This window comes from Aquarana catesbeiana, linkage group LG06 (assembly GCF_042186555.1).
Source record: "Aquarana catesbeiana isolate 2022-GZ linkage group LG06, ASM4218655v1, whole genome shotgun sequence".
In the NCBI taxonomy this organism is placed as follows: Eukaryota; Metazoa; Chordata; class Amphibia; order Anura; family Ranidae; genus Aquarana; species Aquarana catesbeiana.
The window spans coordinates 199,587,284-199,612,838 of record NC_133329.1 but is presented as its reverse complement, the minus strand read 5'-3'; the positions used below and the strand labels follow the sequence as shown (position 1 = coordinate 199,612,838).

At 44.8% G+C, this 25,555-nt stretch overlaps 1 protein-coding gene across 4 annotated transcripts in view; it reads left to right on the top strand.

Moving 5' to 3' along the window:
* The window catches only part of NUBP1 (NUBP iron-sulfur cluster assembly factor 1, cytosolic), a 583,247-nt gene that overhangs the window by 340,093 nt on the left and 217,599 nt on the right, over positions 1-25,555 (top strand). For all 4 annotated transcript variants that reach the window (XM_073591210.1, XM_073591209.1, XM_073591207.1 and 1 more), the window contains exons 7-8: positions 16,792-16,946; positions 17,457-17,567. In XM_073591210.1, the coding sequence (XP_073447311.1) occupies positions 16,792-16,946; positions 17,457-17,567 (266 nt within the window). The remainder of the gene's footprint in view (positions 1-16,791; positions 16,947-17,456; positions 17,568-25,555) is intronic.

The window sequence follows — 25,555 nt, the reverse complement described above, 5'->3', positions numbered from 1 at the left end:
TAGGGCAGAGGACGGTGTCAGTAGGGCAGAGGACGGTGTCAGTAGGGCAGAGGACGGTGTCAGTAGGGCAGAGGACGGTGTCAGTAGGGCAGAGGACGGTGTCAGTAGGGCAGAGGACGGTGTCAGTAGGGCAGAGGACGGTGTCAGTAGGGCAGCGGACGGTGTCAGTAGGGCAGCGGACGGTGTCAGTAGGGCAGCGGACGGTGTCAGTAGGGCAGCGGACGGTGTCAGTAGGGCAGCGGACGGTGTCAGTAGGGCAGCGGACGGTGTCAGTAGGGCAGCGGACGGTGTCAGTAGGGCAGCGGACGGTGTCAGTAGGGCAGAGGACGGTATCAGTAGAGCAGTGCAGTGGACGGTGTCAGTAGGGCAGAGGACGGTGTCAGTAGGGCAGAGGACGGTGTCAGTAGGGCAGAGGACGGTGTCAGTAGAGCAGTGGACTGTGTCAGTAGGGCAGTGGACGGTGTCAGTAGGGCAGAGGACGGTGTCAGTAGGGCAGAGGACGGTATCAGTAGAGCAGTGGACGGTGTCAGTAGAGCAGAGGACGGTATCAGTAGAGCAGTGCAGTGGACGGTGTCAGTAGGGCAGAGGACGGTGTCAGTAGGGCAGAGGACGGTGTCAGTAGGGCAGAGGACGGTGTCAGTAGGGCAGAGGACGGTGTCAGTAGGGCAGAGGACGGTGTCAGTAGGGCAGAGGACGGTGTCAGTAGGGCAGAGGACGGTGTCAGTAGGGCAGAGGACGGTGTCAGTAGGGCAGAGGACGGTGTCAGTAGGGCAGAGGACGGTGTCAGTAGGGCAGAGGACGTTGTCAGTAGGGCAGAGGACGGTGTCAGTAGAGCAGTGGATGTTGTCAGTAGGGCAGAGGACTGTATCAGTAGGGCAGAGGACGGTGTCAGTAGGGCAGCGGACGGTGTCAGTAGGGCAGCGGACGGTGTCAGTAGGGCAGCGGACGGTGTCAGTAGGGCAGCGGACGGTGTCAGTAGGGCAGCGGACGGTGTCAGTAGGGCAGCGGACGGTGGCAGTAGGGCAGCGGACGGTGGCAGTAGGGCAGCGGACGGTGGCAGTAGGGCAGCGGACGGTGGCAGTAGGGCAGCGGACGGTGGCAGTAGGGCAGCGGACGGTGGCAGTAGGGCAGCGGACGGTGGCAGTAGGGCAGCGGACGGTGGCAGTAGGGCAGCGGACGGTGTCAGTAGGGCAGAGGACGGTGTCAGTAGGGCAGAGGACGGTGTCAGTAGAGCAGTGGACGGTGTCAGTAGAGCAGAGGACGGTATCAGTAGAGCAGTGCAGTGGACGGTGTCAGTAGGGCAGAGGACGGTGTCAGTAGGGCAGCGGACGGTGGCAGTAGGGCAGCGGACGGTGGCAGTAGGGCAGCGGACGGTGGCAGTAGGGCAGAGGACGGTGTCAGTAGGGCAGAGGACGGTGTCAGTAGGGCAGAGGACGGTGTCAGTAGGGCAGAGGACGGTGTCAGTAGGGCAGAGGACGGTGTCAGTAGGGCAGAGGACGGTGTCAGTAGAGCAGTGGACGGTGTCAGTAGGGCAGAGGACTGTATCAGTAGAGTAGTGGACGGTGTCAGTAGGGCAGTGGACGGTGTCAGTAGGGCAGAGGACGGTGGCAGTAGGGCAGAGGACGGTGTCAGTAGGGCAGAGGACGGTGTCAGTAGGGCAGAGGACGGTGTCAGTAGGGCAGAGGACGGTGTCAGTAGGGCAGAGGACGGTGTCAGTAGGGCAGCGGACGGTGTCAGTAGGGCAGCGGACGGTGTCAGTAGGGCAGCGGACGGTGTCAGTAGGGCAGCGGACGGTGTCAGTAGGGCAGCGGACGGTGTCAGTAGGGCAGCGGACGGTGTCAGTAGGGCAGAGGACGGTATCAGTAGAGCAGTGGCCTGTGTCACCCGGTGAGAACTGTATATATGGATGGTGTATGGGGGGGTGGAGTACTGTATATATGGGGGGGGACTGTATATATGGAGAGGACTGTATATATAGATTGTGTATGGGGAGAGGACTGTGTATATGGGGGGACTGTATATATGGATGGTGTATGAGGAGGAGAGAGAAAACTATATGGATGGATGGTATATGGGAGGGGGCCGGCAGAACTGTATATATAGTGTATGGTGGGGGAAGGGGGGTGTACGTATATATGTATGTATAGTGGGGGGAGGGGGGTGTACGTATTTATGTATGTATAGTGGGGGGAGGGGGGTGTATGTATATATGTATGTATATTGTATGGTGGGGGGAGGGGGGTGTATGTATATATGTATGTATATTGTATGGTGGGGGGGAGGGGGGGTGTATGTATATATGTATGTATAGTGTATGGTGGGGGGTGTATTTATATATGTATGTATAGTGTATGGTGGGGGGAGGGGGTGTATGTATAGTGTATCGTGGGGGGAGGGGGGGTGTATGTATATATGTATGTATAGTGTATGGTGGGGGGAGGGAGGTGTATGTATATATGTATGTATAGTGTATGGTGGGGGGGTGTATATATGTATGTATAGTGTATGGTGGGGGGTGTATGTATATATAGTGTATGGTGGGGGGAGGGGGGGTGTATGTATAGTGTATGGTGGGGGGTGTATGTATATATGTATGTATAGTGTATGGTGGGGGGAGGGGGGTGTATTTATATATGTATGTATAGTGTATGGTGGGGGGAGCGGGGTGTATGTATAGTGTATGGTGGGGGGAGGGGGGGTGTATGTATATATGTATGTATAGTGTATGGTGGGGGGGAGGGGGGTGTATGTATATATGTATGTATAGTGTATGGTGGGGGGAGGAGGGTGTATGTATATATGTATGTATAGTGTATGGTGGGGGGGTGTATATATGTATTTATAGTGTATGGTGGGGGGAGGGGGGGTGTATGTATGCATAGTGTATGGTGGGGGGAGGGGGGGTGTATGTATATATGTATGTATAGTGTATGGTGGGGGGGAGGGGGGGTGTATGTATATATGTATGTATAGTGTATGGTGGGGGGTGTATTTATATATGTATGTATAGTGTATGGTGGGGGGAGGGGGTGTATGTATAGTGTATCGTGGGGGGAGGGGGGGTGTATGTATATATGTATGTATAGTGTATGGTGGGGGGAGGGGGGTGTATGTATATTTGTATGTATAGTGTATGGTGGGGGGGTGTATATATGTATAGTGTATGGTGGGGGGAGGGGGGGTGTATGTATGTATAGTGTATGGTGGGGGGAGGGGGGTGTATGTATATATGTATGTATAGTGTATGGTGGGGGGAGGGGGGTGTATGTATATATGTATGTATAGTGTATGGTGGGGGGGTGTATATATGTATGTATAGTGTATGGTGGGGGGAGGGGGGTGTATTTATGTATAGTGTATGGTAGGGGGAGGGGGTGTATGTATATATGTATGTATAGTGTATGGTGGGGGGAGGGAGGTGTATGTATATATGTATGTATAGTGTATGGTGGGGGGTGTATATATGTATGTATAGTGTATGGTGGGGGGTGTATGGATATATAGTGTATGGTGGGGGGAGGGGGGGTGTATGTATAGTGTATGGTGGGGGGTGTATGTATATATGTATGTATAGTGTATGGTGGGGGGAGGGGGGTGTATTTATATATGTATGTATAGTGTATGGTGGGGGGAGCGGGGTGTATGTATAGTGTATGGTGGGGGGAGGGGGGGTGTATGTATATATGTATGTATAGTGTATGGTGGGGGGAGGGGGGTGTATGTATATATGTATGTATAGTGTATGGTGGGGGGAGGGGGTTGTATGTATATATGTATGTATAGTGTATGGTGGGGGGGTGTATATATGTATTTATAATGTATGGTGGGGGGAGGGGGGGGTGTATGTATAGTGTATGGTGGGGGAGGGGGGGTGTATGTATATATGTATGTATGTATAGTGTATGGTGGGGGGAGGGGGGGTGTATGTATATATTTATGTATAGTGTATGGTGGGGGGAGGGGGTGTATGTATATGTTTGTATAGTGTATGGTGGGGGGGTGTATTTATATATGTATGTATAGTGTATGGTGGGGGGAGGGGGGTGTATGTATAGCGTATGGTGGGGGGAGGGGGGGGTGTATGTATATATGTATGTATAGCGTGTGGTGGGGGGAGGGGGGTGTATGTATAGTGTATGGTGGGGGGAGGGGGGGTGTATGTATGTATAGTGTATGGTGGGGGGAGGGGGGGGTGTATGTATATATGTATGTATAGTGTATGGTGGGGGGGGAGAGGTGAGAGTACTTTGAAATCCTGACATGGATGGTAAAAACTTACCTTACAAGCTGGGCTCCAGTCCCAGCGCTATCTGTGCACACACTCCAGCAGGGAATGGGGAGGCTCCGCCCACCTCCTTGTCCCTTCTGCTGGCAGCCAGAGGATTGGAGGAGAGCACCGGCCGGTAACATGGAGGCTCCGCCTCTGTGTCCCGACTCCGTCCTGCACTCAGACAGCTGAGCAGGAGCAGAAATCAAGCAGCGCTAAGGCGGCGCTATGGAACGGAACTCCACGGCCGCACTGATGACACAGCTTCGGCACAGGGAGCCACGGGTCTGAGATGAATAATGTGCCCGGGTCTCAGGCGGGCAGAGACCCGGGCACATGTTTCAAAACCAGTACTGTCCGGGTGAATCCCGGACAATTGGCAACCCTAGTGTGCTGCCATGAAGGCATCAGGAAAATAAAATTATTGAATCATTATGGAGAACTATCAAGCTTAAAAATTAACCCCTCAAGGTCTGAAATCTTAAATATTAATATGGATAAGAAAGATGAACAACAATTACAAGAACACTTTCCGTTCACATGGCAGAAAAAAATTACTACTTACAGTGCCTTGAAAAAGTATTCATACCCCTTGAAATTTTCCACATTTTGTCATGTTGCAACCAAAAACGTAAATTAATTTTATTGGATTTTATGAGATAGACCAACACAAAGTGGCACATAATTGTGAAGTGGAAGGAAAATGATAAATAGTTTTCAATTTTTTTTACAAATAAATATTTGAAAAGTATGGCGTGCATTTGTATTCAACCCCCTTTACTCTGATGTCCCTAACAAAATTTAATGGAACCAATTGCCTTCAGAGGTCACTGAATTAGTAAATAGAGTCAACCTGTGTGTAATTTAATCTTAGTATAAATACAGCTGTTCTGTGGAGCCCTCAGAGGTTTGTTTGAGGACCTTAGTGAACAAACAGCATCATGAAGGCCAAGGAAGACACAAGACAGGTCAGGGATAACATTGTGGAGAAGTTTAAAGCAGGGTTAGGTTATAAAAAAATATCCCAAGCTTTGAACATCTCACAGAGCACTGTTCAATCCATCATGCGAAAATGGAAAGATTATGGCACAACTGTAATCCTACCAAGACATGGCCGTCCACCTAAACTGACAGGCCGGGCAAGGAGAGCGTTAATCAGAGAAGCAGCCAAGATGCCCAAGGTAACTCAGGAGGAGCTGCAGAGATCCAGAGCTCAGGTGGGAGAATCTGTCCACAGGACAACTATAAGTCATGCACTACACAAATCTGGCATGTATGGAAGAGTGGCAAGAAGAAAGCCATTTTTGAAAGAAAGCCATAAGAAGTCCTGTTTGCGAGAAGCCATGTGGGGGACACAACAAACATGTGGAAGAAGGTGCTCTGGTCAGATGAGACCAAAATTGAACTTTCTGGCCCAAAAGCAAAAAGCTATGAGTGGTAGAAAACTAACACTGCACATCACTCTGAACACACTATCCCCACGGTGAAACATGTTGGTGGCAGCATCATATTGTGGAGATGGTTTTCTTCAGCAAGGACAAGGAAGCTGGTCAGAGTTGATGGAAAGATGGATGTAGCCAAATATAGGGCAATCTTAGAAGAAAACCTCTTGGAGTCTGCAAAAAAATTGAGACTGGGGTGGTGGTTCACCTTCCAGCAGGACAACAACCCTAAATATACAGCCAGAGCTACAATGGAGTGGTTTGGATCAAAGTATATTCATGTGTTAGAATGACCCAGTCAAAGTCCAGACCTAAATCCAATTGAGGATCTGGCAAGACTTGCTGCAAACTGCTGTTCAGACGCTCTCCATCCAATCTGACAGAGCTTGAGCTATTTTGCAAAGAAGAATGGGCTAAAATTTCACTCTCTAGATGTGCAAAGCTGGTAGAGACATACCCAAAAAGATTTGCAGCTGTAATTGCAGCAAAAGGTGGTTCTACAGAGTCTTGACTTGGGGGGGCTGAATACAAATGCACACCCCACTTTTCAGATATTTGTAAAAAAAATATGGAAAACCATTTATCATTTTCCTTTCACTTCACAATTATGTGCTACTTTGTGTTGGTCCGTCACATAAAATTTCAATGAAATACATGAAATTTTTGGTAGTAATAAGACAAAATGTGAAAAATGTCAAAGGGGTATGAATACTTTTTCAAGGCACTGTAGGTATAAAATTAACATCTCCAAAGGATCTGTATCAAAAGACTTACATACCATTATTAAGCGTGATTAACCACTTCCGGACCGCCGCACGCTGATATACGTCCTAACTTTGAAGAGGGATATCTTTGTTATGGCAGCAGGTAGCTGCCATAACCCCGGTATCCTCTAATTCATCGGGCGGTCTGGTTTCCGATAATAGTGGCAGATTCGCCATGAGATCACTTTTATCAGCGGCGGGAGAGGGCCTGCCGCTCTCCGATGCCCTCTGCCGCTTACCGGAGACGTCGGTAGTGGCGGAGGCGATCAGATCCTTCTCCTTCCTGGGTATGGAGACGAGTGAGGGGGAAGATGGCCCCCATCCGTCTCCATACCATTGCAGAGCAGAAGCGACATCAAAACGTCACTTCCGCCCATAGCTCTTAAAGGGCCATTTTTATTTATATTTTTTTTCAAATTACATTTTTTTTATTGCATTTTAGTGTAAATATGAGATCTGAGGTCTTTTTTGACAAACTATATAAAGTTCGCCCCCTAATTAATTTTTTTTCCCAGAAGTTTGCCGAACTTTATGTCCCTGACAAAAATATATCTGTGGACGAATCCCTGGTGCATTTCACAGGCTGGCTGGGAATCAAGCAATATATCCCCAGTAAGAGGGCGAGGTACGGCTTGAAGCTTAACAAGCTTTGTGAAAGCGCTACCGGTTATGTGCACTCATTCCGCGTGTACGAAGGCAAAGATTCCCAGCTCCAGCCCCCTGAGTGTCCCGCGTACATGGGAATAAGTGGAAAAATTGTTTGGGAGTTGGCATTCCCACTCCTCCAAAAGGAGTACCATATTTACATGGACAACTATTATACTAGTTTGCCCCTACTCCGCCACCTATATCTAAAACAAACTTTGGCCTGTGGTACAACAAGAAAAAAACGAAAGGGCTTCTCACAGTGTCTTGACACCACAACCATTCAAAGGGGGGAATTGACAAGCTTGAGGAACAAAGAAGTGTTGGCTGTGAAGTGGAGGGATAGGAAAGATGTGTACATCATGTCCACCATCCACGATGACACCTCGGTGGAACTTCACAGAAGACGTGGTACCGTTCGCAAGCCTTCCTGTATCACTGAGTACAATAAATACATGGGGGGTGGATTTAAATGATCAATTGTTGCAGCCCTATCTTTCAACAAGAAAATCCCTTTTCTGGTACAAAAAAGTCGCAATTTACTTTTTTCATTTGGCCCTTTTAAATTCTTTCATCATCTACCAAAAATCAACAGAAACACCCACCACCTTCATAAAGTTTATTGAAGACATTGTCACTGCCCTGATTTATCAGCAAGTATCCCCCCCAGAAAGCATTCGCTCCGATTCTGTCAGCAGACTACATGAGCGCCATTTCCCGGACCATATTCCACCAACAGGATCTGGAAGACGACGCCAAAAAAAATGTCGGGTGTGCACCAAAAAAGGAATTAGGAAAGATACCAGCTTCCATTGTCCCGACTGTCCCTCCCAACCTGGCCTTTGCATCGGAGAATGCGTCAAGCGATATCACACTCTGGAAAATTATTAGTCCATATTTCTAATACTGCCATTTCCCCGTTTTCAATTTCTGTCCTGAATATTTCCCTTCCTCAACCAACCATATCATTGCCTTCCATGCGAACCGACCCTGGCCTGTTTCTCGACTATGCCTCTGCCTACCGTCTGCATTGTTTTTCCGCCATGTTTTTGTCTTTCACGTGAACTGACCCTGGACTGTATCGACTATGCCTCTGCCTACCGTCTATTTCTGCCTTTTACCTGCACTGACCTCGGCCTGTTGACCATGTTTTTGCCTGCCTTTTGGATTGATCTTTCACCCTGCTACACAGGGGTCTCACATATGTGACGGGCTCCAGAATAGTGTTCGGAGTTCAGAAAACCAGTTTTTGGTTTTCTGTGTTCCCATAACAGGGTCTGGTTGCCCGGAGGCTTCAAAGCGATTTGGGTGGGAGAAGCCTCTACCCCTGTCCCCATTCTTTCCTGACCGATGCCCTAAGCTTGATGGTACTGCCTGCTCCCTGGACAAATACTCTGGCTGTGCTGACCATACCTCTGCCTGCTGCATGTACTAACTATGGACAGTATTCTTGCCTGCTGCATGGACGATCCTTTGATCCTTTTGCTGCTGCTGACCACATCCCTGCCTGCTATCTGGACTAATGCTTTGGCTGTGCTGACATCTCTACCTGTACTGACTATTCCTGCCTGCTGCCTGTTTTGCTGTCGCTGTCCATGTTCCTGCCTGCTGCCTGGACCGATGCTCTTCTCTGTGGACCACTGCACTACTAAAACCGCAGGTAATCTTTTCTTTACCCTTTACTCAATAGAATGTATTTTGGTTTGTAATTGTTATGTACAGTACATGCTATGTGTTAGAAATATGAAGGGCCTTCAACAATGTGATAGGTTGGCAGGAATTTGTGCGTAATGTATGCTCCTAGAACAACTGACAGTGCTACTTGGATGTTGGGCCTCTGTATGTGGCCAGGCTATGTAAAAGTCTCACACATGTGGTATCGCCATACTCAGGAGGAGTAGCAGAATGTATTTTGGGGTGTCCTTTTTGCTATGTACATGCTGTGTGTTGGACATATCTTATAAATGGACAACTTTGTGTAAAAAAAAAATGCGTTTTCATTTTTTTTCCACATTTTCCAAAAACCTCTGTAAAAAAATGAACCATTCAAAAGACTCATTATGCCTCATAGCTTATACGTTGGGGTGTTAGCTTTCCAAAATGGGATCATTTTGTGGGCGTTTCCATTGTCCTGGTGCTCCAGGGTCTTCAAAACTGTAATAGGTGGTTGAGAAATTAGATGTGTAATTTATGCATGTAGTGCGCCTGACGGTGCTACTTCATTGTTGGGCCTCTGTATGTGGCCAGGCTGTGTAAAAGTCTCACACATGTGGTATCGCCATACTCAGGAGGAGAAGCAGAATGTATTTTACGGTGTCAGTTTTGCAATGTACATGCTATGCGTTGTGAAATATCTTATAAATGGACAACTTTGTATTAAAAAAATGCGTTTTCATTTTTTTCCCACATATTCCAAAAACTACTGGAAAAAAATGAACCATTCAAAAGACTCATTATGCCTCATAGATTATACGTTGGGGTGTTAGCTTTCCAAAATGGGGTCATTTTGTGGGCGTTTTCATTGACCTGGTGCTCCAGGGCCTTCAAAAGTGTGATAGGGTTTCATCAAATGAGATGTGCAATTTATGCTCGTAAAATGCCTGACGGTGCTAGTTGGATGTTAGACCTCTGTATGTGGCCAGGCTGTGTAAAAGTCTCACACATGTGGTATCACTATACTCAGGAGGAGTAGCAGAATGTATTTTGGGGTGTCATTGCAAGTATGCATGTGCTGTGTGAGAGAAATAACTTGTTGTTATGACAATTTTGTGCAAAAAAAAAAAAAAAATTTCCAAGAATTGTGGGAAAAAATTACAACTTCAAAAACTCACCATGCCTCTTACTAAATACCTTGGAATGTCTGCTTTCCAAAAAGGGGTAATTTGGGGGGTATTTGTACTTTCTTGGCTTGTTAGGGCCTCAAGAAATGAGATAGGCCTTCAGTACATCAGGTGTGATCAGATGTGATAATTTTTCAATGATTTGCACCATAGCTTGTAGACTCTATAACTTTCACAGAGACCAAATAATATACACTAATTTGGGTTATTTTTTACTAAAGATATGTAGCAGTATACATTTTGGTCCAAATTTATGAAGAAAAATTACTTATTTGCAAAATTTTACAATAGAAACTAAAAAAGTGTTTGTTTGTTTTTTTTAAATGTCTCTCTTTTTTTCGCTTATATTGCAAAAAATAAAAAAACAGCGGTGATTAAATACCACCAAAAGAAAGCTATGTTTGTGAGAAAAAAATGATAAAAATTAGGTTTGGGTACAGTGTAGCATGACTGAGTAATTGTCATTCAAAGTGTGAGAGTGCTGAAAGCTAAAATTTGGTCTGGGAAGGAAGGGTGTATTGAAGTGGTTAAGTTCATATGGCAGCACAAAAAAACAAAAATACGATTTGCAGTACTAAGTAAAGATAAAATATATGGACTATTAGCTTTACCAGATTTTAAAAGATATTACAATGCAGTTTTGTTATCACAAATTATAGATTTAATTCACATGGGAAAAGTTGGGTTAAAATTGAAAACACATTAATACACAATTAAATAAGGGGATATGGGTACCACAACAGTATCGTCATTTTTCAAAGGACACAAGTGAATCTCCAATGAACGTATTTAAGGTATGGGATTTAATACACAGACAAAGGAAATGGGAATATAATTCACTACTAATACCACTCACAGGGACAAACAATTTTTTTCCAGGGAATGGGACACTACTTGGAGCATTGATAAAGGATAAAAATGCACGAATAAAGGATATTATGAAAGAGGGAAAGATATCCACAATCCAGGAATTAAGACACAAAAAGGAGTTACTAGTGATAGATGAACTAAGATACCATCAGTTAAGACATTTTATAAAACCATTGCCACATCCAATAAGATCAGGAGAAAGTTTATTACCATTTGAAAAATTGCTCAACCTGCAGGAAGCACCAGGGCATGAAATTTCCCAGATTTATTAGATTCTTACTCTGTCGGAATCATTGCTACCACCTTTCTTGAATAGGTGGGAAGCAGAACTTGGTGCAACTTGAAGTGAGAAAGAGAAAATGTTGAAATTAGCAGACGGAACAGCAATAGATAGATATTTTGAAAAATTCTGTTTATTATTTTATATTAATATCATACAACAGTGGACCTGTCCAGAGAACATTGTCCATGAAGGTCAACATGACCTCATACCTATCTAACAAGGACCTACTAACTAACATTCGTTCCCCCAACACCCCCCCCCCCACCCTTGAACCACAGTTCAACAAGATATCGTAATCCTATAAAAGTTTTCATGGTATGCATGCGATTACTTTAATGTAACAGTGAGCACAACAGTCAATGCCTATTAATTTCAAATATTATAGTCTGACAGTATGTAGGGCCTCCTGATACTATCTTTTATTCAAAGAGTATCTCCATATTTAGATCACCTCCTCCGCTAACCCACCGTGCTGTTGGAGTTGAGCCTGCCACACCCTATCAAATTTTTTCATGCATCCTCTGGCCTCGTATGTAGCTTTGTAATATGGTAACATGGAATTTACCAGGCCCTTCCATGAAGAAAAGCTCAGAGCCTCAGGCTTTTTCCACGCCAACAGAATGGCTTTCTTACCATAAAAAAACAAAACATTTAGCATTGTTCGCATGGCCCGTGAGGGTACAACTTCGTCCACTAGTCCAATCAAACACACTCTAACATTCATTGGAATCGGTACTGATATTACTTCAGCAATACAAGTCGTGATATCAGTCCAAGGTTTTTGAATGTGTGGGCAGCTCCAGAAAATGTGGTCAGCATCTGCAGGCGAATATGAGCATCGCCAACACTCCGCCGAGACCATAGGAAAAATCTTGTTCAGTCTAGCAGGAGTATAATAGCTTCTATGTAGAAATTTAAACTGAATCAGCCTTACTCTTGCGGATACCAGATGTTTAAATGGCTGGGTCCACAGATCATCCCAGTCCTCCCCCTGCACATCCGGAACCACCCCCTCCCATTTTTCTCTGCATCTGGCGATCGCCAATGGCGTTAACTTGAAGAATTCTTTGTAAGTACTTGAGAGAGGCTTGACCAAATCTTCATCTGACAACATCGTTTCAAGAGACGAGGGCAAGGATTCTACCCTCATCTCTCGAAACTGCATCTGATATGCATGACGAATCTGCAAAAACCTGAATAAATATGAGTTTGGGCGTTCATGCCTTGATTGTAATTGTGAAAAGGTTAAAAGTTCACCATATGTTGTGATATCTCTCAACGTCTTAATGCCTTTAACTGCCCATATCATGGGATCCGGTAAATTAAAAAATTGAGGTAAACCTGGATTCATCCAGATGGGAGTTGAGGGCGACACTCCCCCATAGCTAGGGCAAGCCAATTTTACTGCTGTTTCCCAGGCCTTAATAGTGGCTTTCATTGTTAAAGTCAGAGGTAACTCCGACCTGGAGCCCCTAAACAGGGCAAACCGGAGACTGTCATATGACCCCAAATGTGCCGCCTCCAATACTGTAGCTGCATCCCCATCCTCAGCAATCAACCACCTATGAGCAAAAACCATTTGTCCCGCTATATAATATTTTTGCCAATCTGGCAATGCCAGGCCTCCTTGATCCCCCGGTTCCTGCAACACCTTATAACCAATTATTGGAGACTTGGGAGCCCAAATGAAAGATGAGATGATACTGTCCAGCTTCTTATAATACGATTTCGGAACCCAGACAGGTGCATGTCTCAGGAAGTACAGTACCACCGGGAGAAATTTCATTTTCAATAAACTGATGCGACCTATTAGTTTTGTCCATGTTTGTACTTTCTGCTTTAACAGTGTTATTAGGGGTAACAGGTTAAGAGATATGTAGTCCTGAATGTTCGCTGTAATTTGTACTCCCAGATACTTAATGGAAGAAACCCACTGCAATGGCAGATTAGGGTCTGCATCCGCCCTGGCCCCTGGATCTATTGGCAAGATTGATGACTTACTCCAGTTCACTTTTAAGCCCGAAAAAGTTGCGAAGTGATTAATAATTTCCAGAGCTGCTCCTAAGGAGTCTCTGGGGTCATCCAAAAATAGCAACATGTCATCTGCGTACAGTGCCAGGGATTCATCTATTGTGCCCACCCGTATAGATTTTATTACACTAGCTGACCTCAGTGCTACAGCCAGAGGTTCCAGGGCAATGGCAAGTAGGAAGGGGGATAATAGGCAACCCTGACGAGTTCCCCTACCCACCTCAAAAAAATCCGAGGTGGATGTTCCCAGTCTGACTGCCACCCTTGGATGGTTATAGAGCATGGCCACCCACCTCCTGAAATGTGGGCCAAACCCCATAGTCTCCAGGACCTTAAACATGAAAGCCCAATCTACTGAGTCAAAGGCCTTTTCAAAATCAATAGATACTACTATTCTAGTACTGGGAGCTGCTGACTGGATTTGCAAATGAGTGAATAATCTTCTTAAATTAGTGTCTGTCGACTTCCCTGGCATAAAACCGGTTTGATCTATGTTAATGATCGAGGGGATTACTGCAGCTAACCTCATGGCCAATACCTTAGTCAAAATTTTAAGGTCTGTGTTTAACAGAGCTATTGGTCGGTATGATGCACAGTCCTGTGGATCTTTCCCTGGTTTTAATAAGAGAACCATATAAGCCTCCAGCATGGAATCAGTTAGGGTGTTATGTTCATGATGACAGTATTCCAGTAGTTTATTAATTCTTGGGCCAAAACCTCAACATTTGCCTTATAGAAGTCTGCTGGGAACCCATCTGGTCCAGGGGCCTTGTTTGGGGGAAAAGTAAAAATTGCCTGTTCGATTTCCTTAGTTATAATTTTAGCTTCTAGATTAGTCCTGTCCGTGTCGGCAAGTTTTGGTATTGGCAAGCCACCTAGTAGGGAATCTAAATTTGCCGGGTCATAGGGGGGGATTGGAGAGTAAAGAGAAGAGTAGAACTTGACAAACTCCTGCATAATCTGTCCTGGTTCACTAAGCAGAGTTCCCCCTGGGTTTTAATGATCGGAATATTTGTAATCTGACGGGAATCAGCGACCAACATGGCCAACAGTTTCCCGTTTTTGTCTCCCTCTGCAAAGACCGTCTGTGCCCTTTTTACCATATCTACACGGGCCTGACCCGTAAAATACATGGAAATGGAACATCTCGCTTCCAGCAAGGCGTCATACGATTCCCTCATAGAGGATTCCGCGTGAGCCTCAGCAACTTCTCTTTCCCTTTGCTGTAAAAATTCTGTCTCTTCCCTATCTTGCTTGCGGGTTGTTTTAATGGCAGAAATAAATTCCCCCCCTTGTCACTGCCTTGAAGGCATCCCATACAACATGAGGTTCCGCTGAGTCAACATTGGAGGACCAATATGTTTTTATGGCCTCAGTCGTCTGAGCGGAAACTTGATCGTTTTGTAACCAGCCAGGCGAGAGCCTCCAACTTCTTCCCCGTGCTTCCGAGGCAAAGGGCAGAGTAACAGCGAGGGGGTTGTGATCAGTCAGACCATCGGCTAAATACACTATATCTTTCACATATGGAAGTAAGAGATTGTTCCCGAAGGCGAGATCTAACCTGGCTGAAGATCTGTGGGCCGTTGACACATGTGAAAAGCATCTATCCATTGGATGCCTCCAACACCATAACGCCGTAAGATCAGCCACAGACTTCCATCCATTCAGATCAGTGGAACCTCCTCTAGATGGGTTGGAGGTATCCAATACCGCATCAAGAACCGCATTGAAATCCCCCAATATCATCACAGGGAGGTGAGCATAGGATGTCATTTTAGTCAGTAGATCATATAATATTTTAGCCTGAAATGGAGGAGGCACATAAACATTTACTATCATGATAGTTTTATGACATATATCTAGGAATATCGCCACGTAGCGACCATTTGGGTCAGTGAACACCTGATGGATCGTGCAGGGGAGAGTCCTGCAGATTAAGATGGAGACTCCCCTAGCAAACGTGGAGTAGGTTGAATGTATTGCACTCTGAATCCATGGTTTGCGCAAAGAGAGTATTCTGCTACCATCAAGGTGCGTTTCTTGTAAGAGTATTATATGCGGGCGGGTCTGTTTAATGTATTGGAATATGGAGGCCCTCTTAAGTTTGTGATTGAGGCCCCGAACATTCCAAGACACAATTCTAATATCATCCATCATTATATCTGCCACTGTCAACCAGTAATAGATAGATATTAACACGATAAAAACAAATTATAAATGTCTGTCAAGATGGTATATAACACCTATCAAAACACATAAATATCAAAAGGAAAAAACACTGCTTTGCTAGAGAGGGTGTGGGGAAAAAAGGAACACCTATATGGTGGGAGTGTTTGAAAATACAGAAATTTTGGCAAGAAGTGATACAACAGATCCAAGAAATTACGAGAGTAGATATGCCTAAAAATCCAGAAACGTATTTATTAAATAATACCAAACTTACAATAAAACAATATAAGAGAACGATAATAGCACATTTAATAAATGCAGCAACACGCATTATCCCAAAATATTGGCAAGCATTGGAAAGCCCAACGCTAAGAGAATGGGTTCAAAGGGTAGAATTTATATTTAACATGGAAGAATTGTGTCATTACATACAAGCTAGAATAGAAAAATCTTTAAATACTTGGAAAGGATGGAAAGAGTTCAAGAATACAAGTAAATACCCTGAGACAATGTGAATCTGAAAAAAGATAGGTAGAGGGAGGGAGTAAATCAAGGAAGATTATAACACATGTTTAAGGAATGTGGGATGGGGAAGGCGAGGGAAAGGGGGTACAGGCGGTCCCCTACTTACAAATGACTCCTACTTACAAACGGAGGGAGACAACAGAAGTGAGAGGAAATCTACCCCTAGGAGGGGAAATTCTCTCCTGTAAGCGTTAATATGGGAAAAAGGTGTCTCCACTGATGTTTTATCAGCAATCCTTGTTTCCCTAATAACCCAAAATTTTCAAAATCCAATTTTCATTGGGAAAGAAAGTGAGGTGAAATCTTCTGAACAGGGGCACAGACAGCAAAACAAATGTTACAGGGGTGATAACCCTTCCCTATGCTATCCAAAAAGCTTAAAAATAGATTTTTTGGCTGGAGCTACACTTAAAAAAATGTTCCTGTTCCAAATTACAAACAGATTCAACTTAAGAACAAACCTAGAGTCCCTATCTTGTTTGTAACCTGGGGACCGCCTGTATAGGGGAAAACTATATTTTTATGAATGAGAATTTTTAACAAAATATTTTATATTTTGTATAATGTGAAATTTAATAAAATGTAAATAAAAATAAATACCGGCTGACATTTTGCCCGTGTGTATGTCAGCCGACTTCTGTCGTACGTGCATGCTGGAAAACCAGCATCCTACCGACTCCCGATCAGCACTCTCAGACAATGGCAGAGAGCCTTGATAAGAGTTTTCTGGCGGGGAGGCATCCCCCTGTCAGAACACAACAGCTCAGCAGGGGAGATTGCTGGACTAACTTCGCATGGTTAGTACAGCGGCTCCCGATTAGCTTTTTTTTCTTTTTTTTTTACAAAAACTTTTACAAAAAATGTAGTGTGTACCTAGCTTTAGGTTGGGCTGCTTAAGCTGTCGTTCTGTTTCATTGTCCTCTTTGTAAGATAAAATATTATTCTTATCCTACAGGCATGATTAAACAGTTCCTGCGAGATGTAGACTGGGGTGAAGTGGATTACCTGATTGTGGATACTCCTCCTGGTACTTCTGATGAACACCTTTCAGTAGTGCAGTATCTTAGTGCAGCTCACATTGATGGTGCAGTAATTATCACTACTCCTCAGGCAAGTGTTATTCTGCATATTCTATACCCTGTTTAGTAGCACTGAGTTAAATTGAGGGATTCTATATCACCAACATTTTTGTGAAAATCAGGATATTTTAACAATAGCTTAAAGTGGGCTGTTAATAGCTCTTGAGGATTATGCAAACTCATTTTAACTATTTTGGACCTGTTCTTCTGCCTCTGTGCCCCCCCAAATTTTTTACAGAAAGAAAAAAATTAACACAATTATGCAAATAATTGTTACACAAAAAAAGATCATAAAACAGTTATGTCATTCTAAATATTTTTAAGAAGATTTTTTACAAGCTACTTTTGCCTAAGCTGCTCATTGAGCCCAATTAAAACATTTTGCTTCAGTGAAAATTTGGTGATGAACAAATCAGTATTTTGACCAAAATCCCTCTGTCCATCCATACTACTCTAATGGGCAAGATACTTTTAGATATATATTGTGGTCCAGCTAAGTTATAAAAATAACAGACATTAATTCATTTGTATTTCTTTACAGGAAGTGTCCTTGCAGGATGTACGAAAAGAAGTCAACTTCTGTCGGAAAGTGAAATTACCAATAATAGGAGTTGTAGAGAACATGAGTGGTTTTATTTGCCCAAAATGCAAGGTAAGCTTTATGGAAACACATGAAGGGGAATTTAATAAAACCTTTTATTGGCACTTTCTGGCAGTGGTTTCCTTTAAAACTACCTTTGCCTAATTCAGACAAGCATTTAAAGGATAGGTTCACCCTCGGGAACATGTACCATCCGTTTTTAGGATGTAACATGATCCTGCTCTTGCAGCTTCTCTCCGATCCCTATTCTAACAGAAGGACAGGTATCTTCTCCCTGCACCCGCTGTCACAATTTGAAAAGAACATGGCCGCATCCTTCACAGAGTTCTGTGAATGAATGAACTACAAGTACCAACAGCCTTTGTGGCTGATGGCTTGTAGTTCTCAACAAACTACCAGGGCACTGGTAAGCGCTTTAGTAGCAGAATAAATAAATAGAAAACTTCCCTATACAGAATACTATACCTGCAGTTGATCAAGAGGAAGGCAAAAAGCCCTTTATAAAGCATGATTCAATTTGCTCCAGCAGGGAAAAAAAGGAAATTCCTTCTTGATCGCCCTGAAGCAAATTGCATATTCCTAGGGTCACCTATAAATTTGAATATCTAGTTATTTTTTGTGCATTTAGGAAAGCATCCAGCCCTCTTTTTAAAACAATCTGGCCGAGATGTCCAGACTTAGTTCTTGAAAACCATAAAACCAGAAAGTTGATTTCACTTATTGTAAATACTGAGTAGTCAAAGCTGTAAAAGGTAACAGGCAAACAGTTGACCTGTACCTATTTTGCATTAAAAACCTATACCTACAATGCAGCGTAATCTTGTTGAAGTAAAGATTTTATTAGAGAAAAACTGGCAGAATCAATGGCTGAGCTTCACCTAACAATGCTAGTTGTTGCTGTACTTGTAAAAAAAAAAAAAAAAAAAAACATGCTGATTGACAGTTATGTTGCCCTGTTAGCTTTAATACTTTGAATCACAGAACTGAATAGGCAGATGAGAAAAGCTGCAGAAAAGTCACTGTCCATATACTTGTGCTGGGTCACTTTTAAAGTATTGACTTTTACATCTCCATTTCATGCTGGTATTGTATTAATTCTAGAGTTCTCTTGGTTAACCAAAAGAAATAGTGTGCACTTTACTGCAGTCACTCTGCCTTCCTGGTTTCCAACAGAAAAAGGATTAAAACACTGAACAACTAAGTGCAACAAAGTGAATATTCTTGCTCTCAGCAGCTGGTCTGTGAGTACCAAATGTTTCTTTACCTGATCTTCCCAGTTATGTTGCCTCTGTTAAGTAGGGCAAGGGGAGAAGTCCTACTGAATCAGGTCTCGCCAGCTTAGAATCCACTAATGGTTCTAAGTAAGCAAACATGGAGCACAAAGCTGCAGAGCAACAGCAGCTGGGAAGGATTCAGTGTCCTAAAACTTGTCTAAAACATTGTTGTGTTGCTTTCTGCTTTTGTGTTTTTTTTTTTTTTTTTTTAATCAGAAAAGTTTTTATTATGTCATAAGAATAAATATAGGTACATTGTAAACAGATACATTGTAATATCTTCAGGTTATACATTAGAAAAAGTATTGTACTGGGTTGTTGGGCTTTGCGCAGAACTTAGTTATGACATTTCTAGCAATATAGTTAAATCCGGTATGTTCCGTCAGCTCTTATTACATGCATGTTTATTGAGGATTAACAAAAAAAGAAGAGGGAATACAATGTACCATGTGAAAACCAGAAAGAATAACAGTACATTTTCCAAAACGTGTAAATAAAATTGTATTCAATGTTATAACCCATGTCTAAGCTCTTTTTTTTTTTTTTCCACTCTCTTTCCCATGGTGTATGTGTTGAGTTGATTGGTTTTGTCGTGCTAGTTTGGCTAGGTCATGTTGTAATGTCTTAGTATACGTGGCCTGGGGGGGAATTAGTCCTCGGGTTACCTTGTTACCTAGTTTGTTCTTAGGTGCAAGTGTCGGATGATTGTGTCCATTTATCCCATATTTGTTCATACTTTAAGGGGCAACCTCTGTGTATGTAGATTAATTTTTTATAGGGTAATGTATTGTTGACTTCAGTCAGCCAGTGCGAGAGCCCCGGGGGGTTTGGTCTCATCCAAACTCTAGCTATGACTTTACGAGCAGAGAAGAGTGTTTCGTGTACGAAGACTTTTTGAAATTTATTTATCTCGGGGTCTGATAGAATACCTAGAAGGCATAGTTTGGGCTGCAGTGTTACAGGGGAGCCCATTGTATCATGAAGGAATCGCACCACCTGTGCCCAATACGCTTGGATTTGGGGGCACTGCCACAGAAGGTGAAAAAAGGTTCCGGTAGCTTGGTTACACATTGTACACATTGTGGATTGATCACTCTTATATTTGGACAGTCTTAATGGTGTAAGATATGCTCTGTGAATCACAAACAGCTGGGTCAAACGGTCTGACAGTCTGGGGGATACTAGTTTGCATGCGTCTAGGGCATCGCTCCATTCGTCATCTGCCAATGTGCCTACTTCTCCTTCCCACTTCGTTTTCAGGGCGTAGGCCGATGTAGTGGCCTGCGGTATTATTAGCATTGAGTAGAATTGGGAGATTAGTTTTTTTGGGTCGGGGCATTTCAATGCTTCCATTAATGGGTTGGTTACCAGGTGACATTCTCCCGAAGGGAACTGTGTATGGAAGGCATGACGTATTTGCAAATACCTGAAAAGCATTTGGTTTGGGAGCATGAATTCTGTTTTTAGTCTATCAAAAGTTTTTAACCTGCCGTTATGCACAATGTGTAATAAATAAATGATCCCTTTAGAGCTCCACAGTTCACTGTCTGGTAGCAAGTCGAATTCAGGGAGGTTTGAATTGTGCCAAAGAGGAGTGAACTCATTAATTGTCGGTAATTGAAGTCTGTGCATGGACAGGTTCCATATCTTGGTGTAATGGTAGAGTAACGTTTTGTGATTGGTGTTCTTGTCTGCCCCAGTGGCTTTCCCCGTTATCGTAGTCAGTGGGTCTTGTGTTGCCTGAGACCACTTTGGGCACATTAAATGCAGGAATCTTTCCCTATCTGTCTTATCTACATGGAATAGTTGGGATAGCTGCGCTGCAATGTAGTAAACGTTGAAGTCTGGCACAGCCATGCCTGCTAAGTCCGTGGGGTTTTTAAGTTTTTGCCAAGCAATTTTATGTCTGTTATTGCCCCAAACGAATGGTTTTATAATGGTTTCCATTAGTTTGAAATGTCTAAGCACTAGGTATATTGGCGAGTGCCAAATCGTGTAGAGAATTTTAGGCAGGAGGACCATTTTGGTCAGGTTGATTCGTCCCATTACTCCCAGTGGAAGACGGGCCCACACCTGCGTTTTGTGCTTAAGCGTTGCAAACAGTGGTGTTATGTTGAGCATCTCGTAATCTGCTGGGTCTTTTGTAGTTCTTATATCCAGGTATTTGATAGTGTCTACTCTCTGTAAGGGCAGCTCGGCTCTGTCCCTAGGTTGTGGGAAGCTGTCAAGGGGTAATATCTGGGATTTGTCCCAGTTGATCCTGAGTCCGGAAAACCTGCCGAATCGTTCTATGAGGTCCAGTGCAAGGGGCAAGGAACTCTCAGAGTCATCTAGGTATAGCAGGGTGTCGTCTGCGTAAGTACTAATTTTTTCGGTCACATCTCCCCTGCTGAGTCCTTTAATTTTGGGGTGCGCCCAGATGGCTACGGCCAAGGGTTCTGCCGCCAGCGCATACAGCAGAGGCGACAGAGGGCATCCCTGTCTCGTGCCCCTAGTTAACAAGAATTGGTCAGATGGCCATCCGTTCGCTAGTACCTTTGCTGATGGAGATTGGTACAGTAGTTGCACCCATTTTATAAATTTTGGGCCAAAGCCGAATCCGTCCAGGCACCTCCATAGGTATACCCATTCCACTGAATCGAACGCCTTGGCTGTATCCAAGGCGACGATTATTCTAGACCCTATGTTGTCATGTGTGGCTTGTAGGTTTATGAACAGTCTTCTAAGGTTGAAGGATGTATTTCTACCCGGCATAAACCCCGCTTGATCACTGTGTATTAGGGAAAGGATTACTTTATTGAGACGGATAGCTAAGATTTTTGCAAGTATTTTAATGTCTACTTGAAGTAGAGATATGGGACGGTAGGATTCGGGAATAAGTGGGTCCTTCCCAGGTTTGGGGATCAATACTATGGTGGCCTCTCTCATGGATGCTGGCAGGCTAGAGTCTTTGAATATGGCCTTGTATAGCTGTAGTAGTCTAGGGATCAGTATTTCTGAGTATGTGGAATAGAACTCCACTGGTAGGCCATCCGAGCCCGGGGACTTCGAGGTTGGGAGCTCCGCCAGGGCTCCTGATATCTCGTCTATTGATAATGGGGCCTCTAGTTCCTCGACCTGTTCCGCAGAGAGCTGGGGAATTACCAGCCCTCCCAGAAAGGTTTCCATTGGAGCAGTGTCTGATGGGGCTGTTGCTGTGTAGAGCTTGTTGAAGAATTCTCTAAAGATATCTGTGACTCTATGTGGTTCTGTTTCTATAGCTCCACTGGGTGAACGCAATGAGATCACCACAGGGGGTCTATCCTCGCTATGTATCAAATATGCGAGGAGTTTACCCGCCCGGTCCCCATGCTCGAACGACCTCTGTCTATGGAAAAATAGTTTTCGTTTGGACTTTTCGTAGTGTAGTTGGGTCAGCACCCTTGAACAAAGTTTAAGGTTGTCAGCTCTATCCGCAGTGGGGGCCTCGAGAAATGTCTTTTCAGAGTCTCGGAGGTTCTCCTCCGCCCTAATTATGGCCGATTCTGACACTCTTTTAATTTTGTTAATTCTGTTGGTTAGTATCATGCGGGCGTGTTTCTTGAAGGCCTCCCACACTACCTGAACCGAGGCAGACCCTTCATTGATGTGGAAATAGTTTCCCCACTCCGTTAAGAGGTCGTCCTCCTCCGGCAATAAAGTCAGCCAGAAGGGGTTCAACCTCCACGTCGTCGGGGGGCGATTGCGGGGGACGGTAAGTATGGCCCAGTAGGGGCAATGGTCTGATAGAGACCTAGGGGAGAAACCCGCGTCTGACAGTCTAGGGAGGAGTACTTTAGATACCAATATGAAGTCTATTCGGGACATGGTTCGGTGTGGCGTGGAGAAGCAGGAAAACCGCTTATCCAAAGGATTCCTGACCCTCCACGTATCAACTAGGTTAAAATCAGATAGGAGTCTGGCGAATCTTGTGGGGTGTGACGTCACTGGTTCTGTGGTTGAGGTGTTGAGTCTGTCTATGGCTGGGTCTAGTACATTGTTGAAATCGCCCAGCCACACAGCAGGAATGCCAGGATGCAAGGCCATGAAATCGAACCCAGCAACAATGACACTCGCGCTGAATGGTGGTGGGACGTAGAACGCCATGAGGAGAAGCAGATCCCCGTGTATCTTAGCTTTTAATAGAACATACCTGCCCAATGTGTCGACTACTGAGTCCTGGAGCTCGAAATGGGTGCTTTTAGCGATTAAAATTGAGACTCCCCTGGATAGTGTAGTGTGTGTTGAATGGTATGCCCATCCAATCCACGGTCTCTTAAGCACTCTATGGGCGAGGCCGTCGGCGTGCGTTTCTACCAGAGCCACTACGTCTGCTCTTTGTTTTTTGAGGATTGAAAACACCGCCGACCTTTTTATGGGTTCCCTGAGTCCGCGTATGTTCCACGTAATAAATTTTAGGTTAGCCATTTAGACGTGTAAATGTGGTATCGAGCCCCAGGACTCAGATCTCCCTCCCCCCCCCGAAGCAGCCCAGCACATATATCAAAAATCATGACCGTTAGCAAGAACACCGTGAGGTGATTGTGATAGCAATTAGATATTTTAGACATTGGGTAAGACAATAGAACAGTTGAAATTCTGAAAACCCCTTCCCCCCTCCCCGCTCTGCACCTCCCGAACCTGGTGCGAGCTTCAATCCCGAACTGCCAACTGGGCATAAACATTGTCCCACCTGTGGATAAAAGGTTAGGATTTGAACATGTATGGGTGGCAATTGTTACGCTAGGGGTGCTGATAGCCTCAGATGTCCCGGTTCGCATATACAGCGTTGCCAAAGATAGTGTGCTCCATTTCAGGTGGTGAGCTGTGTTGCGTGGGGCGAAACTACGCTGCGTGTCGTTGCGCATTTTAGGACTTTACTCACCGCTCTTGGTGAGTACTTTGTGGACGTTGGTGAGCTCCGTCGGTTGCCTGTGTGGACACTGTTAGGAAGAGTTCGGGTGAGTAGCCGAGGTGTGTCTCGATGGCATGGGGCTGTGAGACACCCGTTGAACAGTTGCACCAAGTGGTGTGTGGTAAAAGTTCTTACTGCATGTTGCCAACTGGGTGCTCATGAAGGAGTGTGTAGCTGTGGCATTCGTTGAAGGCCGGTCGTTGTCAGTAGTGTTTAGGGGTATACCCCAGTCCATGTGGAGTTGATGAGGAGTCGTCCGTCGCTGGAGAACAGCAGGAGGAATAGGAAGAGAGTGTGAGTACGGATTGTTCATCCTGTGGTTTTGCATAGAGTGTCGAGTTTGGATTTTGTCCGTGGAAAAGGACTGCAGTGCAGTAGGAAGGAGGATCTATGGGGGTCACATTGGCATATGGATGGGGATAAGTACGGCTAGGACTTATCCATGGTTTTCCCTCTGCTCCAGCCAGGCGATGGCAGCTTCTGGATCCTCGAAAAAGTGTGCCCTGTCCTCTCCCTCTACACGGAGGCGGGCCGGGAAAAGCATGGCATACTTGATGTTTTTAATGCGGAGGCGCCGTTTGACCTCCATGAACGTGCGCCGTCTCCGCTGCACCTCTGCAGAAAAGTCCGGGTAGATTGCTATCATTTTGTTTCCAAGAGGGATGTTCCCCTTCACTCTGCTGAGGCGAAGTATGGCATCCCTGTCCCTGTAATTTAGGAATTTCGCAATGAACGTGCGTGGGGGGGCACCAGGTGGTGGCGGTCTGCCCGACATGCGGTGTGCTCGCTCTACCACAAATGTTGGGGAAAAGGAGTCTCTTCCATAAGTGTCACAGAGCAGATTTTCAAGAAACGTGGGGGGGTCTCTCCCCTCTGACCCCTCAGGGAGACCCACAAATCTAAGGTTGCATCGCCTGAGGCGGTTCTCGATGTCATCCTGCTTCTGAATCAATTGATTCACTTGGTGCTGCAGCTCAGACGTTGTATTTTGCAGGGGGGGAGTTTTTGAAAGTCCTGCCTTACCAGTGAGATGTCCACCTTGACCTCTTCTATCCGCGCTGTAAGAGATGTCTGACATACTGTTACAGCTTCCTGGCAGGATGAGATCGCCTCTAGCACCCTCGCTGTGTCGGTCCCGGCAGGAGGTTCTTCTTCCAGCGCGGCGGCGCCATCTTGGCTGGAGGAGTCCGTGCCTTGCCGGCTGTATTGCTCGAGCTTTGCGGCGGCTGCAGATGCCTTTTTGGTGGGCGACATGTCGCCTGCTAGTTGCCGGTTCGGCGGCGGTATGTTGTGGGCTGAGGTGAGCAGTTTATCTGTCCCAGGAGATTACTAAAGGATCAATGGCCGACGGAGCTCTGTCTAGTTGCGTCCTACTGCATGCCGCTCCAGGCCACGCCCCCTGCTTTTGTGTTTTTACATGCAATTTCAGGAGCCCCCACTCCTCTCTAAACAAGCTGGGTGCATAAGGCTTTGTTAGTGTCAGGCTCAACTGATTGCTGTCTAGTTCCTGATTCATATGCATGAACGATTTACATGTTTGGTAAGATCTTACTTCCTGTGTTAAAATGTTAGTCTAAATACTCAATATACAAAGTGTTACTCCTGTGCTATCTGTAAAGTGGTATCTAGAAATTCCTATACGTGTATACCTGTTATTCCAACAATAAAATAAATGTGAAGCTGCTGCTAGCATAGATGTGTGTTCCCACGCAGAAGATAGGACTCTATAAAGGAAGTGTTGGCTGTTGCGCTGCTAATTTCCAGTGCCTATTATAAATAAATAAAACACCAATAAATGTAATACTCAGATGATATGTGTCTGTGATCCTTAG